The 15,700-nt window shown below is 42.6% G+C and overlaps 1 protein-coding gene across 4 annotated transcripts in view; it reads left to right on the top strand.

The window, feature by feature from the left end:
• Positions 1–2,455: 2,455 nt before the first annotated feature.
• Positions 2,456–15,700, top strand: part of LOC122541370 (zinc-binding protein A33-like) — a 38,589-nt gene continuing 25,344 nt past the window's right edge. For 2 of the 4 annotated variants that reach the window (XM_087979420.1, XM_043678076.2), the window contains exons 1-2: positions 2,456–2,502; positions 7,493–7,959. In XM_087979420.1, the coding sequence (XP_087835546.1) occupies positions 7,546–7,959 (414 nt within the window). In that variant the 5' untranslated portion in view covers positions 2,456–2,502; positions 7,493–7,545. Of the gene's footprint in view, positions 2,503–5,629; positions 6,575–7,492; positions 7,960–15,700 lie in introns of those variants that run through there. The other 2 variants (XM_043678075.2, XM_043678079.2) reach the window with 2 other exon arrangements.

Below are 15,700 nucleotides of genomic sequence, written 5' to 3'. Positions count from 1 at the left end.
ATTTATTGCCCATCACAAATTGCTCAGAGGGCAGTTATGAGTCAACCACATTGCTGTTGTTCTGGAGCACATGTAGGCCAGCAGATATCCTTCTCTGAAAGACATCAGTGACCCAGATAGTTTCATGACAATCATTAGGCAAGTTTTTTTATTCCAACTTAAAAATCACACAACACCAGGTTAAATTCCAACAGGTTCATTTGGAAGCACTAGCTTTCGAAGCGCTGCTTTTTTATCAGGTGGTGAAGCCTGCTGAAGGAGCAGCACTCCAAAACCTAGTGCTTCCAAATAAACCCGTAGGACCTGGTGTTGAGTGATTTAGTAATATGCTTAAGTGATTTTTTAACTTTGTCCAACCTAGTCCAACACTGACTCCTCCAAATCATTCCAAGTATTTATTAAATCCTAATTTCACCATCTGCCATGGTGGAATTTGAATGTATGATCAGCGATTACTGTGTTTTTGGCTAAGATTTTGGACTGTTAGCATAGTGACATTAAAGGTAAGGTAAGGTTGCCATAGTTTTACCAGACCAAAGGACTGGTCTCTCATTAGTGAGATAACTGGAGGTGGTTTAACCTCAGGGTCACCACACCCAGGCAAAGGAAGAGAATGAACAGGAGAGTACTTCAATGATAACCTCAGTTGGTGCAGCAATTGAACACACACTATAGGTGGCTCTCTACATCGTAAACTTCCATCCAGCCAACTGAGCTAACCAACTCCCAAGAACATCACCACCTTCCCAATTATAAAGTTAAAAATCACACAACACCAAGTTATAGTCCAACAGGTTTAATTGAAAGCACACTAGTTCTATCAAAATTTCAGCATGGCACCATGTTAGAAACAGGAATCAGTTCGGCAGGACATCCTTAGTGACAGGAGGTGGTACCACAGGGCAATGCCCTTCGTAGCAGCAAGTGATCTCACCCACCGTGGTACCCTCAGGGATGTATTGCTATTGGGACATGGCAGTTATTAGTACTGCAGCATCCTGGTTGCAGACATGGAACCCACCAACACAACAAGAGACAGAATAATTTGGCGGCAAGGGGCAAAACTAGAGCGCCCTCAAGGGGTTTGGAAGAAGTTGTTACCTCCAGCACCATTCAATGAGAGGGTACTGCAGCGCCTTTAGTGATTGGGAGCGGTACTGCAGCATGTTTCGCGGTTGGGAGCGGTACCGCAGCGCCTTTGGCGGTTGGGAGCGGTACTGCAGGTACCTTTGATGGCTGGGAGCAGTACTGCAGGCACCTTTGGCGGTTGGGAACGGTACTGCAGCGCGTTTCACGGTTGGGAGTAGTACCGCAGCGCCTTTGGAGGTTGGGAGCGATACTGCAAGCACCTTTGACAGTTGGGAGCGGTACCGCAGCACCTTTGGAGGTTGTGAGCGGTACTGCAAGCGTCTTTGGGGGTTATGATTTGGAGATGCCGGTGTTGGACTGGGGTGTACAAAGTTAAAAATCACACTCTGCACTCACTACACACACACACACACTTTCTCACACTCACAACCCCCACCCTAGACAGACACACACACAGACAAAGACCCACATGCACACATATATTTTGTGGGGTGAATTTGTACTTGCAGAGTTACATTGCACTTTGCTGAAAAACTGCATACATTCATGTAGAACTCTGAGCTCAAAAACTGCATGAATTTATGTAAAACTCTGTTATCTCACTTTTTAGATTAGAATCAATCTAAACATCAGGTCATAGACAGAGAACACAGGGGGCTAAACACCTTCAACATATTGTCTAGCTATCACCATTGTTAACAGCTAACCCAAGAATGCAACTTTTAAAAAAGGGTTTTGTGATTTACACATGAAAGAAGTGAAACTATCACTGTATTCTAACAGATGAAAGGCTTAACAGACAATCAATTTTTCAATGTATAATTTCAGTTATATCACACTGCAAATTTTTGCTATAAATTCTGTGTTACGATCGAGCCCTCCACAATCACCTGATGAAGGAGCGTCGCTCCAAAAGCTAGTGTGCTTCCAATTAAACCTGTTGGACTATAACCTGGTGGTGCGTGATTTTTAACTTTTGGAGGTTGGGAGCGGTACCGCAGCGCCTTTGGCGGCTGGGAGCGGTACTGCAGCATGTTTCGTGGTTGGGAGCGGTACTGCAGCGCCTTTGGCGGCTGGGAGCGGTACTGCAGCATGTTTCGTGGTTGGGAGCGGTACTGCAGCGCCTTTGGCGGCTGGGAGCGGTACTGCAGCATGTTTCGTGGTTGGGAGCGGTACTGCAGGGCCTTTGGCGGCTGGGAGCGGTACCGCAGCGCCTTTGGCGGCTGGGAGCGGAACTGCAGCATGTTTCGCTGTTGGGAGCGGTACCGCATCGCCTTTGGCGGCTGGGAGCGGTACTGCAGGTACTTTTGGCGGTTGTTTAGGGGGGGGGGGGGGGGGGCGGGGGGATGGGATAAAACCGCCCTCAGGGGAACACGACCGCGACCTTAAATGGGGGAAAGAGAGCGATTTGAGGTTGGTGAAGTATAAACAGGCGGGGGCTGGAGAGGGGAGGGGGTCAATGTGGGGAAAATGAAAGTGAAAATTCCTTTTCCCTCCCGCGGGGCTGGAGCAGAGGGAAAAAAATAAACTGGGATTTTAAAATCCTCCCGAGAAAGTTCTCCAGGTCCCGCTGCCGAAACTCAGCAAGTTGGAGCTGTGAAGTTTTCTTTTTTGTTGTTGTTTGGTCGAGGCCGAGCGTCGGCACAAACCACTCTTGGTCCTCCTGTTGGAAACTTCTCTCTTTTCTTTTTATTTCACTGTAAGAGTCGGAATGAAATCGGCCGCAGTTTTTAAGGAGCTACTGTCTATTAAAATAGGGAACCCGGGTTGGGGGGGGGGGGGGGGAGGTAAAAAGAAAATCACCCTTTGCCCTAAATATTACCACTTTTTTTTTTGTTTAAACGGCAGCGTCTTCGAAACGCACTAAACTCCTGAAACTGAACTTGGGAAGGTCACCCCCCCCCCCCCCCAAACAAAATCCTTTTTTTATATGTATCGATTAATGGGCATTCGTGCAAATATCAGAGATGCTTTTCAAGTTTACCCTGTTCATTCGCCCCCAAAGTCATTTTGATGTTTCAATTAATGGGCATTAATGTATATGTCAAACACTGCTTTTTAATCCTCCCCTTTTCCCCTGAAGTTGTATTTATATTTCGATTAATGGGCATTAATGTATATGTCAAACACTGCTTTTTAATCCTCCCCTTTTCCCCTGAAGTTGTATTTATATTTCGATTAATGGGCATTAATGTATATGTCAAACACTGCTTGTTAAGCCTCCCCTTTTCTTTTCTCCCAAAGTCGTATTCATATTTCGATTAATGGGTATTATTTTATATCAAACACTGCTTTTTAATCCTCCTCTTATCTTTTCCCACCTAAAGTCGTATTTATATTTCGATTACAATAATGGGCATTAATGTATACATCAAGCACTGCTTTTTAAGCCTCCCCTTATCTTTTACCCCAAAGTCGTATTTATATTTTGGTTAATGTGCATTAATATATGTATTAAACACTGATTTTTAAGCCTCCCTTTATCTTTTCCCACCCAAAATTGTATTTATATTTCGATTACAGTAATGGGCATTAATGTATGCATCAAACACTGCTTTTTTGCCTCCCCTTATCTTTTACCCCAAAGTCGTATTTATATTTTGATTAATGGGTATTAATGTATGTATTAAACACTGATTTTAAAGCCTACCCTTATCTTTTCTCCCCAAATCATATTCATATTTCAGTTAATGGGTATTAATGTTTATATCAAACACTGCTTTTTAATCCTTACCTTATCTTTTTTCTTAAAGTCGTATTTACATTTCGATTAATAGTCATTAATGTATACATCAAACACTGCTTTTTAATCCTCCTCTTATCTTTTCCCACCCAAAGTCATATTTATATTTTGATTACAGTAATGGGCATTAATGTATACATCAAACGTTGCTTTTTAGCCTCCCTCACTTTTTAACCCCAAAGTTGTAATTATATTTTGGTTAATGGGCATTAATGTATGTATTAAACACTGATTTTTAAGCCTCCCCTTATTTTTTCTCCCAAAGTCATAGAACATAGAACAGTACAGCACAGAACAGGCCCTTCAGCCCACGATGTTGTGCCGACCACTGATCCTCATGTATGCACCCTCAAATTTCTGTGACCATATGCATGTCCAGTAGTCTCTTAAATGTCCCCAATGACCTTGCTTCCACAATTGCTGCTGGCAACACATTCCATGCTCTCTCAACTCTGTGTAAAGAACCCGCATCTGACATCCCCTCTCTACTTTCCTCCAACCGGCTTAACCCCTCGTGTTAGTCATTTCTGCCCTGGGAAATAGTCTCTGGCTATCGACTCTATCTATGCCTCTCATTATCTTGTATACCTCAATTAGGTCCCCTCTCCTCCTCCTTTTCTCCAATGAAAAATGTCTGAGCTCAGTCAATCTCTCTTCATAAGGTAAGCCCTCTTAAACTCAATCCCCCTGTCAATGAAAGCCAAAACACCATATGTTTTCTTAACAACCCTGTCCACTTGGGTGGCAATTTTAAGGGATCTATGTACCTGCACACCAAGATCCCTCTTCTTCCACACTGCCAAGAATCCTATCCTTAATCCTGTATTCAGCTTTCAAATTCGACCTTCCAAAATGCATCACCTCACATTTATCCAGGTTGAACTACATCAGCCACCTCTCAGCCCATCTCTGCATCCTGTCAATGTCCCACTGCAGCCTACAACAGCCCACTATACTGTCAACGACACCTCCAACCTTTGTGTCATCTGCAAACTTGCTCACCCATCCTTCAATCCCCTCATCCAAGTCATTAATAAAAATTACAAACAGTAGAGGCCCAAGGATAGAGCCCTGTGGAACACCACTCACCACAGACTTCCAGGAAGAATATTTTCCTTCTACTACCACTCGCTGTCTTCTGTTGGCCAGCCAATTCTGTATCCAGACAGCTAAGTTCCCCTGTATCCCATTCCTCCTGACCTTCTGAATGAGCCTACCATGGGGAACCTTATCAAATGCCTTGCTGAAGTCCATATACACCACATCCACAGCTCGACCCTCATCAACCTTTCTAGTCACATCCTCAAAGAATTTGATAAGGTTTGTGAGGCATGACCTGCCCCTCACAAAGCCGTGTTGACTGCATTTAATCAAGCCATGCTCTTCCAGATGGTCATAAATCCTATCCCTCAGAATCCTTTCTAACACCTTGCAGATGACAGACGTGAGACTTATTTATAAGTCATATTTATATTTTGATTAAGGAGCATTAATGTATGTATTAAACACTGATTTTTAAGCCTACCTTTATCTTTTCTCCCAAAATCATATTCATATTTCAAATAATGGGTATTAATGTTTATATCAAACACTGCGATTTAATCCTCCCCTTATCTTTTCTCCCAAAGTCGTATTTATATTTCGATTAATGGGCATTATTGTGTATGTCAAACACTGCTTTTTAAGCCTCCCCTTATCTCTTACCCCCAAAGTTGTATTTATATTTCGATTAATGGGCATTAATGTATACATCAAACTGCTTTTTAAGCGTCCCATTATCTTTTCCCCCAAATTATATTTCAATTAATGGGCATTAATGTCTATGTCAAAGCTGCTTTTCAATTTTACCCTTATATTTGCTCCCCCCCACCCCAAAAAATTCACATATCGGTTAATGGGTATTTACGTATGAATGAAAACTGCGATTTCAGCTTACCTTTATCTTTTCCCCTGCAGTCATGTTTATATATCGATTAATGGGCATTTATGTCTATATCAATGCTGCTCTTGCAGCCTCCCCTTTTCTCATCCCCTGCTATCCGCTTTCTAAATCAAAATTGATCCATCTCCAAGTTTCTTTCCTGTCATCGAAGTGGAAACTTCTGGAAAATCGCAGCAGCTGAGGGTGGCACAAGGCAGGTGGTGGTCAACCTTTCTCTCAAACTACCCCAAATCTATCCACGTATTAAGCCGTGGAATTGTTGTCTGTGTCTGGAATGAATATCATTTAAGCTGGGTTCAGTATCCTCAGGAGGAATTTCTGGAGGTTGGGAGAGAAATATTTGCTCTTGGTGTCTTGTCCTTTTGGAAGGGAAAGACCAAGTTGAGATTTAATCAAAGTTCATCTCTTTCCATCCTTCCCCCGTCTCTTTAAATTAGGTAAGAGCATGAGTTTACTTCCATTCATTTCTTCATGGGATGTGAGAACAGCATTTGTTCCCCATTCTTTGAACTGGCTTTGCTATAGCGTCATTTCAGGGAGTAAAAGGTATCACTTGGAGTCAGCCACATTGCTGTGGACCCGGTGTCACATTTCGGTCAAACCAGATAAGGAATTGGGACTCAGCGACGTTTTTTCCCATCAGTAAGTGAGGATAGTGTCTGTGGTAACCACAACTTTTTTTTAACTCATTCACGGGATGAGGACATCGCTGGATAACTGGTATGTATTGACAATCCCAGCAGGCAGTTAAGAGTCAGTTACATTGCGGAGGATCTGGAGTCACATTTAGGCCAGACCAGGTAAGGGCAGCAGTTTCCTTCTCTAATGTCGTTTAAACTGAGGTTAGCTTTCAATTCCAGACGAGTAATGGAGTCTTGGAGTTATTCATCCAGCAACATTACCACTGCGCTACCATTTGAATGTCAGTGACAAAGTGCTCACAACTCAAAATCGTAAAGGGAGTAGATGTACTGAGAGTGTATTAGTAATGAGTTTACATCGAGAGTAGTTGGAAAATTAAATGTTCTGTCTAATTGGAAAGAGGGTAAAGGAGTGATTGTTGTTTTTTAAGACAAGTTGTAGAAATATATGATGCAGGAAAGACGCAAGACTAATTGATGAGAAAGGGGCAGCAAAATTATATTTTTATTGTTTGAGCAAAGGCATTATGGGCCCAGTGGCCTCTCATGCAGTCAGCTCTATCAGCTTGTAGAGTGGTTTTCATATTATTTGGATGTCCCTTGGTGCTTTACAATCAATAAAGGACAAATTAAGGAATAGTCAATTATATTTTGCAGGAAACACCGCAGGTGATTTGCACACAAGGTCCATAAAATGTGGAAGTTGGTATTTTATTGATTACAAGACAAATATTGATCAGAGTACAGGGGACAACTCCTCAGCTTTCAAAATGTTGCAAGGTCTTTTTTTTACCTCAGAGGATAGACAGGAATCACAGTTTAATATCTCACCTGAAAACCTGTACCTCTGACAGAGCAGCACTCCCTGAGGTTGTGACCAGTAACAGCCAAGACTGTGGGCTGAAGCCTCTTGAGTTTATGTTGAACCTAAGACCTTCCAATTTAGACGAGAGTGCTACCCATTAAATCGTGGCTGACTATATGATTAAAAATTGAAACTTTTCAGGAATGAAGCTAAGAGGGAATGTAAGTTATAATGTTTACGCATTAATTTTGACTTTTTTAATCTGTATTAAGGTGGATAGTTAAGAGAGCTTGGAATTGGATGGACGTTGCAAATTGTTTTGAGAATGGCTACGAATCATCATGTGAACCGCCTCTTCAGTGAAGTGACCTGCTCCATCTGCCTGGATTTCTTCCAGGAGCCGGTGGCACTGGAATGTGAACACAATTTCTGCCGTCTCTGTATCTCCAGGACCTGGGAGCAGGGTGGTGCTTTCTACTCCTGCCCTGAGTGCAGGGAGGAGTTCCACGAGAAGAAGCTAAAGCCGAACCGCATGCTGGCCAATATTGTGGAGGGGGTGAGGGAGCTCAACCTCCAACCTCGCCAGGGTCACCCAACCTTCTACTGCCAGCAGCACGATGAGCGCCGCAAGCTGTTCTGCCAGGACTGTCAAGCAGCCATCTGTGTGGTGTGCTCCTGTGCAAAAGAACACCAGGGCCACAGCTTCATCCCTGTTGAGGAGGCTGCTGTCCTGTACAAGGTAAGAAGGTTGTGGATGTACAAGTAGAGAGGAAGAGGGCTGAAAGATGTATGGGGTAAATATAGGAATGTTTTACTTATTTACTCACGGGCATCGCTAGCTGGATCAGCACTTATTGCCCAACCCGAGTTGCCCTTGTGAATGTGGTGAGTTGCAGTCCACACGCTCAAGGTAGACCCACTATGCCCTTCAGGAGGGGATTCCAGGCAACCATGAAGGGACAGTAATGTATGTCCAAGTCAGGATGGGGAGTGGCTTTGAAGGGAACTCGGGTGGTGGTGTTCTCATGTATCTGCTCCCCTTGTTCTTCTGGGCGGAAGAGTTTGAGGGTTTGGAAGACATATGCTGTAAAGAGGGCACCAAATGGTGGACAGCCCCAGTGGTAGAGGAGGTTTCTGCGGTGGTTTGACTTCAGTGGCCTTGGGTGGGGCTGAGGCTGCGGTAGTTCGTGGAAGGGGTCCTGATGCTCATGGTAAAAAGGCTGAAAATAAGGAGTGTGTGCTAGGAACGAAACTTGGTGGTTGGTAAAGGAAGTGAAAATCAATACTCGAGGAAATTTACCTCTCTCCCTACCATCACTGAGTCTGAAATAATCGATTTCTTCCTGGGATCAGCCTTAAAGGACAAAGTTCTCAAGATCTGCAAACTCATGCTGGTCAACATACAAGAATTAAAGCTTTTGTTGCAATTGGTGACTATAATGGACATATTTGTTTGGGTGTCAAATGCTTGAATTGGTCATCAGTTGGCAAAGCTGTCAATCATTCCTGTAAAGAGGGCTTAAACTGGGGTAGCAAAATTGGAAAACTCCTCGCTGTACCATACAATGTTACACCTCTGTTCAAGAAGGGACAGAGGCAGAAGACAGGAATCTATAGGCTGGTTAGCCTGACCGTGGTCATTGGTAAGATTTTAGAATCCATTATTAAAGATTAGATTGCAGAGCACTGGGCAGTGTATGGTAAAAATAGAGCTGAGTCGACAAAACTCCGTCAAGGGGAGGTTAGCACTGACAAATCTGTTAAAATTCTTGGCGGAGGTAACGAGCATGTTAGATGAAGGAGAACCAGTGGATGTGAACTGTTTGGATTTCCAGAAGGCCTTTGACAAGGTATTGCACAAGATGCTGCTAAATAAGATAAAAGGCCATGGTGTTAGGGGCAAAGTATTAGAGGATTGTCTGACTGGCAGAAGACAGAGTGGGGATAAAGGGGTCTTTTTCAGGATGCCAGCTGGTGATGAATGGAGGTCAAAATGGGGTCCACATTGGGACCATAACTCTTCACATAATACAGTAATGATCTGAGAAAGGAACTGAGAGCATTATTGCAAAGTTTGCAGATAACAGAAAGATAGGCAGAGCAACAGGGAAGCAGTGAGGCTGCCGAAGAACTTGGACAGGCAAAGGGAGTGGGTAGGGAAGTGACAGATGAAATACCATGTGGGAGAGTGTGATGTTATACACTTTGATATGAAGAACAGAGGTGAAGACTATTTTCTAAATGGGGAATGGCTTGGGAACTCTGAAGCACAAACGATTTGGGAGTCCTTGTTCGGGATTCGCTTAAAGTTAATACGCAGGTTCAGTTGACAGTTAGGAAAATGCAATATAGAACGTAGAACATTACAGCGCAGTACAGGCCCTTCAGCCCTCGATGTTGCGCCGACAAGTCATACCAATCTGAAGCCCATCTAACCTACACTATTCCATGTACATCCATATGTTTGTCCAATGACGACTTAAGTGCACTTAAAGTTAGCGAATTTACTACCGTTGCAGGCAAAGCATTCCATACCCTTACTACTCCACACCTGAGGAGTGACTACCTCCCTGTAACTCCTGTCAATAACCCCCTGTGCCTCCCAAATGATCCTAACATCTGATATCTGTGTTCAAGAGAGCTAGAATATTAGAGCAAAAATGTACAGCTGAGACTGTCTTCGGGAGAACACCTCGCTGCTGCTAGCAGCAGCCCCGGGGGGATGACCTTGCTGCTGCTGTCACAGGCCCTGCATGGTGGGACAAGGTACTCGCTGCTGCCACCTTCCTGTTGCCAGGAGAACCATCCTGTCTGTGGCCACTTGCTATTGCCGGGAGAAGCCACATCTGCCGACAGCCCGGTCTTGCCAGTGCTGCTTCAGCCCACTACGGAAAAGAAGAAAATAAAGACCAAAAGAAAAGGAAAATAAAGCGAAAGGCAAGAGCAGAAGCAAAAGTAAAATAAAGAAGGCAAGCGGGTGGGCCCCTGGCAAGAGTCCGCACCCAGCCCTTTTATTCCCTGTCATCATGAGGAACAGTTCAGACTCTGGGTCAGCACTTGATGGAGTTCAGAAGGATGAAGGGAGATCTGATTGAAACTTACAGAATACTGAGTCGCGTGGATAGAGTGGAGAAGATGCTTCCACTAATATGAGAGACTAGGACCCGAGGGCACAGCCTCAGAGTGAAGGGGCAACCTTTTAGAACTGAGAGAAGGAGGAATTTGTTCAGCTGTGGGTGGTTAATCTGTAGTACTCATTGCTGCATAGGATTGTCATTGAATGTATTTAAGACAGAGATAAATGGGTTCTTGATTGGTAAGGGGATCAAGGATCACAGGGATTGAGAAATACAACCACTATGATCGGATGGTGAAGCAGACCACATGGACCGAATAGCCTAATTCTGTTCCTATATCTTATAGCCTATGGTATTATAGGATTAAAAAGTGGCAGGAAAGAGAGCTCAAGATATACCAGGGACAGGAAGATGATTGAGGTAAATGCTTGGGGCAGGAAGAGGGGTTTAGAATATGCACAGGCAGAGGGAACTGTGCATGGGATGGGGAGATCCTTATCCATCTCCATGTCTAATTTCTTCAGTATGTCAACTTTTAACATTTTGGTTGATGTCCTGAAATCCTTGGTTCACCCAGTTCTAATCTTCTCTGACCCATCTTCTTTTTGTTTGCCTTTTCCATCTTTGCTTTATTGCCTGCTGTCCCGTCCTTTATCATATTATGTTCTGTCTGTGAAATTGTTTTCCTAAACCCTTTGCAAAGACATATCTCTCAATCCTGCTTCAGAAGCCATGTTTAATCCAAGGAATTAGCATGAGTTTTTCGCTCACTGAGTCCATTTTGCCATTCAGCAAGATAATGTCTGATTTCTAACCCAACTTTCCTAACTGCACACTTCCATCTCTCTCTCTCTCTCTCTCTCTCTTCTTGCTGGACGCTTTTTCTCCATGTTAGGGGATGCACAAGAAGTATTTTTACTCTTATGACAACTGTAAACCCTGTTTTTACCATTGGTATGTTACTAGTGTGATATTTTCCCTTACCCACAACAGCTGCCAAGTAACCCCCACACTCGATTCAATTGCAGCTACACTTGTTCACCCTTCCCTGAAAAACAATGAGCTTTGATTTTTGCACTCTCCTTTGCTGTTTTAAAAGCCTCTTTAGTATATCAATGTGTCATCTTTACATATGTTTTAATTTAACTGCTCATACTAAATGCTATGTAACACCAAAAAGAAAGCAAAATACTTGGAATCCTGGAAATCGGATGTAAACAAAAAGCTGGTGCCATTCGTATGTTACGTATCCTCTGAAAAGAGAGAGAGCACTGACGCTTGACTTCCAGCAGAATTGTCAGGATGAAAGGTGATTGATTTGAAATGTTAACTCCACTTCTCTTGTCACACGGGCTGCCCTAACATGCTACATATTATTATCAATTTTCATTAATCTATCATGGCAATGAACTTGCGACTCCTCTTGATAATTTATTCAAGGAAAGAAGAAGGGATATAGCTATTAGGATAGGTGAAAGGGGTGTTTAGATGTAGACCGCTTAGTTTTTCAAATAACATTGGATAACTTTTCACTTGAAAGGTAGACACACAAAATTAGCAAGTTTGGAGCTAGTAATATGTCAGTGTGGATGGGGAATTGATGAACAGACAGGAACAGAAAGTCAGGATAAATGGGATATTTTTAAGTTGACATGGTGTAACTCATAGAATTCTGTAAGAATCTGTACTCACCTATTTGCAATCTATATTAATGACTTAGTTGAACATTGAGAGAATACGTTCACATTTGCTGACAGTAGCAAGCTGTGTGGAAATGTACGCTGTAGAGAAGACACAGATGCTGTGGAGGTAGAAGCAGGTTGAGTGAGCAACAAGATGAAGTATAATGTGAGATTATATACTTTGATAACAAGAACAAAGAGGCAAACTATATCATAGAAACACAGAAAACAGAAGCAGCAGTAGGCCTTTTAGCCCTTCAAGTCTGCTGAAATGTTTGATATGATCATGACTGATTATCCAACTCAGTCCCCTGTTCCTTCTTTTTCCATATACCCTTTGATCCTTTTAGATCTAAGAACTATATGTAACTCTTTCTTGAAAACATTCAATGCTTTGGTTTCACCACTTTCCCTGACACACAATTCCACAGTCTCATCACTCTATGGGAGATGAGATTTCTCCTCATCTCAGTCATAAATGATCTATCCCCTTAGACTGTGATCCCTGCTTCTGGACTCTACGCTCATCAGGAATGTCCAGTGTATTTTTTAAATTCATTTATTGATGTCATTAGCTGGACTAGCATTTTTTTATTCCTAATTGCCCAGAGTCGGTCAGTCTCATGCTGTGTGTCTGGAGACACATGCAGGACAGACCTGGTAAGGACAGCAGATTTCCTTCCTGAAAAGACATTACTGAACCAGGTACTACCCTCTGCATGCAAGAGTTGCCCCTTAGGTCTCTTTTATATCTTTCCCCTCTCAACCTAAACCTATGCTCTCTTGTTCTGGACTCCCCCACCACAGGGAAGAGACTTTGTCTATTTATCCTATCCATGACCCTCATGATTTTATACCTCTTGGGCAATTTTCCCTTTTGTTGGGAAAATGCCAGCATTGTAGCTAAACTGGAACAGCTTGGCTATGTTGCAGCAAGTTCTAGAGCTCATGTCTCCAGAGCAATATTCATTACTTCCAGCCATTTCTTTGCTATTTGTCTCACAGTTGTGAAAGAATAGTTGGGTTTACATACATTTTATTCCTTTTAAAGAAATGTTGCATATGATCCATTTCACAATTAAAGAAAGGATGTGTATGTAGATAAGAAAATAACAACATTCCATAGTGGATGTGTTCAATTTGAATTTCAAGAAGGCTTTTGACAAGGAGTGCTAAACAAGAGCCCATAGTGTTTGGAGAAAGATATTGACATGGATAGAGATTTGGCTCACCAACACAAGGCAGGAAGTGGAGATAATGGGGTCTTTTTGAAGGTGGCAGTTAGTGAACTAGTGTAGTTCCATAGGGGTCAGTATTGGGACCACAATTGTTCATGTAACACATTAACAAGCTGGATGAAGGACGTGTCAGCATTGTTGCTGAGTTTGCAGATGACACAAAAATAGGAGGGACAGATATTGCTGAAAAGATGAAGAGGCTGCAGAAGGACTTGGACAGGCATGGAGAATGGGCAAATAAATAGCAGATGAAATACAATGGGCAAAGGCTTCAAAAATCTTAAAAACAAAGGAGTCCATGTTCAGGATCATCTTAAGCTTAACATGCAGATTCAGCACATAGTTAGGAAGGCAAATGCAATGTTAGCATTCATTTTGAGAAGGGTAGAATACATGAGCAGCGGGGTACTGCTGAGGTTATATAAGGCTCTGTTAGACTGCATTTTGCACAGTGCCTTGTGTTTTTAGGAAGGAACAATTGCTGGCATCAGAGGAGGTTCACAAGAATGATCCTGGGAATGACGAGCATGTCATACAAGAACTGGTTGAGGACTCTGAATCTGTTCTTAATGGAGTTTAGAAGGATGAGGATAGAATCTCAATCAAAATTGCAGAATACTAAAAGGCCTGAATAGAGTGGACTGGAGATGATGTTTCCACAAGTAGGAGAAACTAGGACCTAAGGCGACAACTTCAGACTGAAGGGACAACCCTTTAGAACTGAGATAAGGACAAATTTCTTCAGTCAAAGGATGGTGGAACTCATTGCCACTGAAGGCTGTGGAGGCCAAGTCATTGAGTATATTTAAGACATAGGTATGTTCTTGATTAATAAAGGGATCAAATGTTACAGGGAGAAATTAGGACAATAGGGTTGAGAAACTCTTCAGGTATGATCAGACAGCGGAACAGACATGATGGGTCGATGGTCTAATTCTGCTCCGATATCTTATGGTCTTATGGATGAGCAGGGACTAGCAGGTGGAGAAATTATTGTTCTGAAAAATCAGACCCTAAGAGTTTTCCTTGTTGTCTATAACCTTCCATGTGGGGTATCCCTCACTTGGGGGAAAAAAAAAAGTGTTTGGATGTAAAATGATCAAATAATTTGATGTGCTGCAGAACACCTTTTTATTAAGAGTGTTACATTTTTGGTTATATCAACTAGAAGTTTTTCCACAGCTGAAATAGCATGTCATGGCAATGATATGCCCAAAATATGTGAAAGAACAGGAGTCAGTATCTATGTTCAGTATCATTAAGCCTTTACCATTATGGACTGCCTCGAAATGAATGAATTGTGAAAAAGCATATATTCCTGAGGATGATTCAGACTTGAGTATACCCCACTGATGACTAACCAAGACAAACAATTCCTTCAAAAGTTGCCCAATTACACATTACAGATAACTGAATACAGAAATAGCAATAAGATAATTGCTCATATTTGTCTTGTTGGATGTACATAGAAACAAAGTGACCACAACTTTGCAGCTGTAAGTCAAAAAGTATTGCATCATGGGCTTTGCCAGCACCTTAGAAGTAGGTACGCAGTTGATGGCAAATGATCCTTTAATTAGCGAAGCAAACAAAACTTTGGAGGACTGGATTTTTATGAAAGACACCAGAAGCCATTTATAAATGGCAGCAGTACCCCCATTCCCCAATATCCCAAATTTTGCTGCTGTTGGATAAGGGTGCAATAGTGAGACTGTGTACTGGCTACTTCTGACCTGCCCAGTTCTATTATGGGGGTGAATGTCTTACTACAATTTTTGGGGAGTCAGGTCAGCTTCACCATGACTCATTCATGGATTTCAAGGAATTGCAAAACATAGTGTGTAATGATTTATATTTTAAATTCAGGAGCCTTTTGGAAACTCTTCATGCTAACTAAATGCCAAATTGTGTCACACTCACTCATTCCCAAAGCCTTTTGTTGTTCCCATCCCAACTCAAAACCCCCAATCTGAATTGTACCTCATGCCATCTCTGCAAACTCAAGGCATCAAATGAAATGTTAATGAGCCCGGCTGGTCAAATTTGTATGTCAGATGCCCTTGCTTTATTGGTCGTTGATTGTCTTCACAACGCTATACATGGTGGTGCTAACTCGACATCTGACCTCCTCTTGACCACCTGGTGGCACCCTCACCTCCAGCAGATGGCCCAAAGTGTCAGTGCTCGATGCCTCACCTGCCAAGAACACAACCTGGGCGAGGATGTGCCTTGCCTGGTGGGGCAGACACCCGTCCCTGAAGGGCCCTTCCAAACCCTTTGACTTGACTTCATTGAGTTGCAAAAGTGTCAGCATTATAAGTATGTTTTGGTAATTGATGACGTTTTTTCTAGATGGGTTGAAGCTTACCCCACTTCTAATGCTACTGCCAAAACTGTTGTAAATATTTTACTCCAAGAAATTATTCCTCCCTTTGGGATTCCCATTTACTTATCTTCTGACCATGGCGCTCATTTTATTGGTG

The sequence above is a fragment of the Chiloscyllium plagiosum genome, unplaced genomic scaffold (genome assembly GCF_037043375.1).
Source record: "Chiloscyllium plagiosum isolate Xiang-an unplaced genomic scaffold, Cpla_swu_hap1 HiC_scaffold_35, whole genome shotgun sequence".
Taxonomy (NCBI): Eukaryota; Metazoa; Chordata; class Chondrichthyes; order Orectolobiformes; family Hemiscylliidae; genus Chiloscyllium; species Chiloscyllium plagiosum.
Note: the sequence above shows the minus strand (reverse complement) of the source record. Positions and strands in the feature narration are given on the sequence as shown.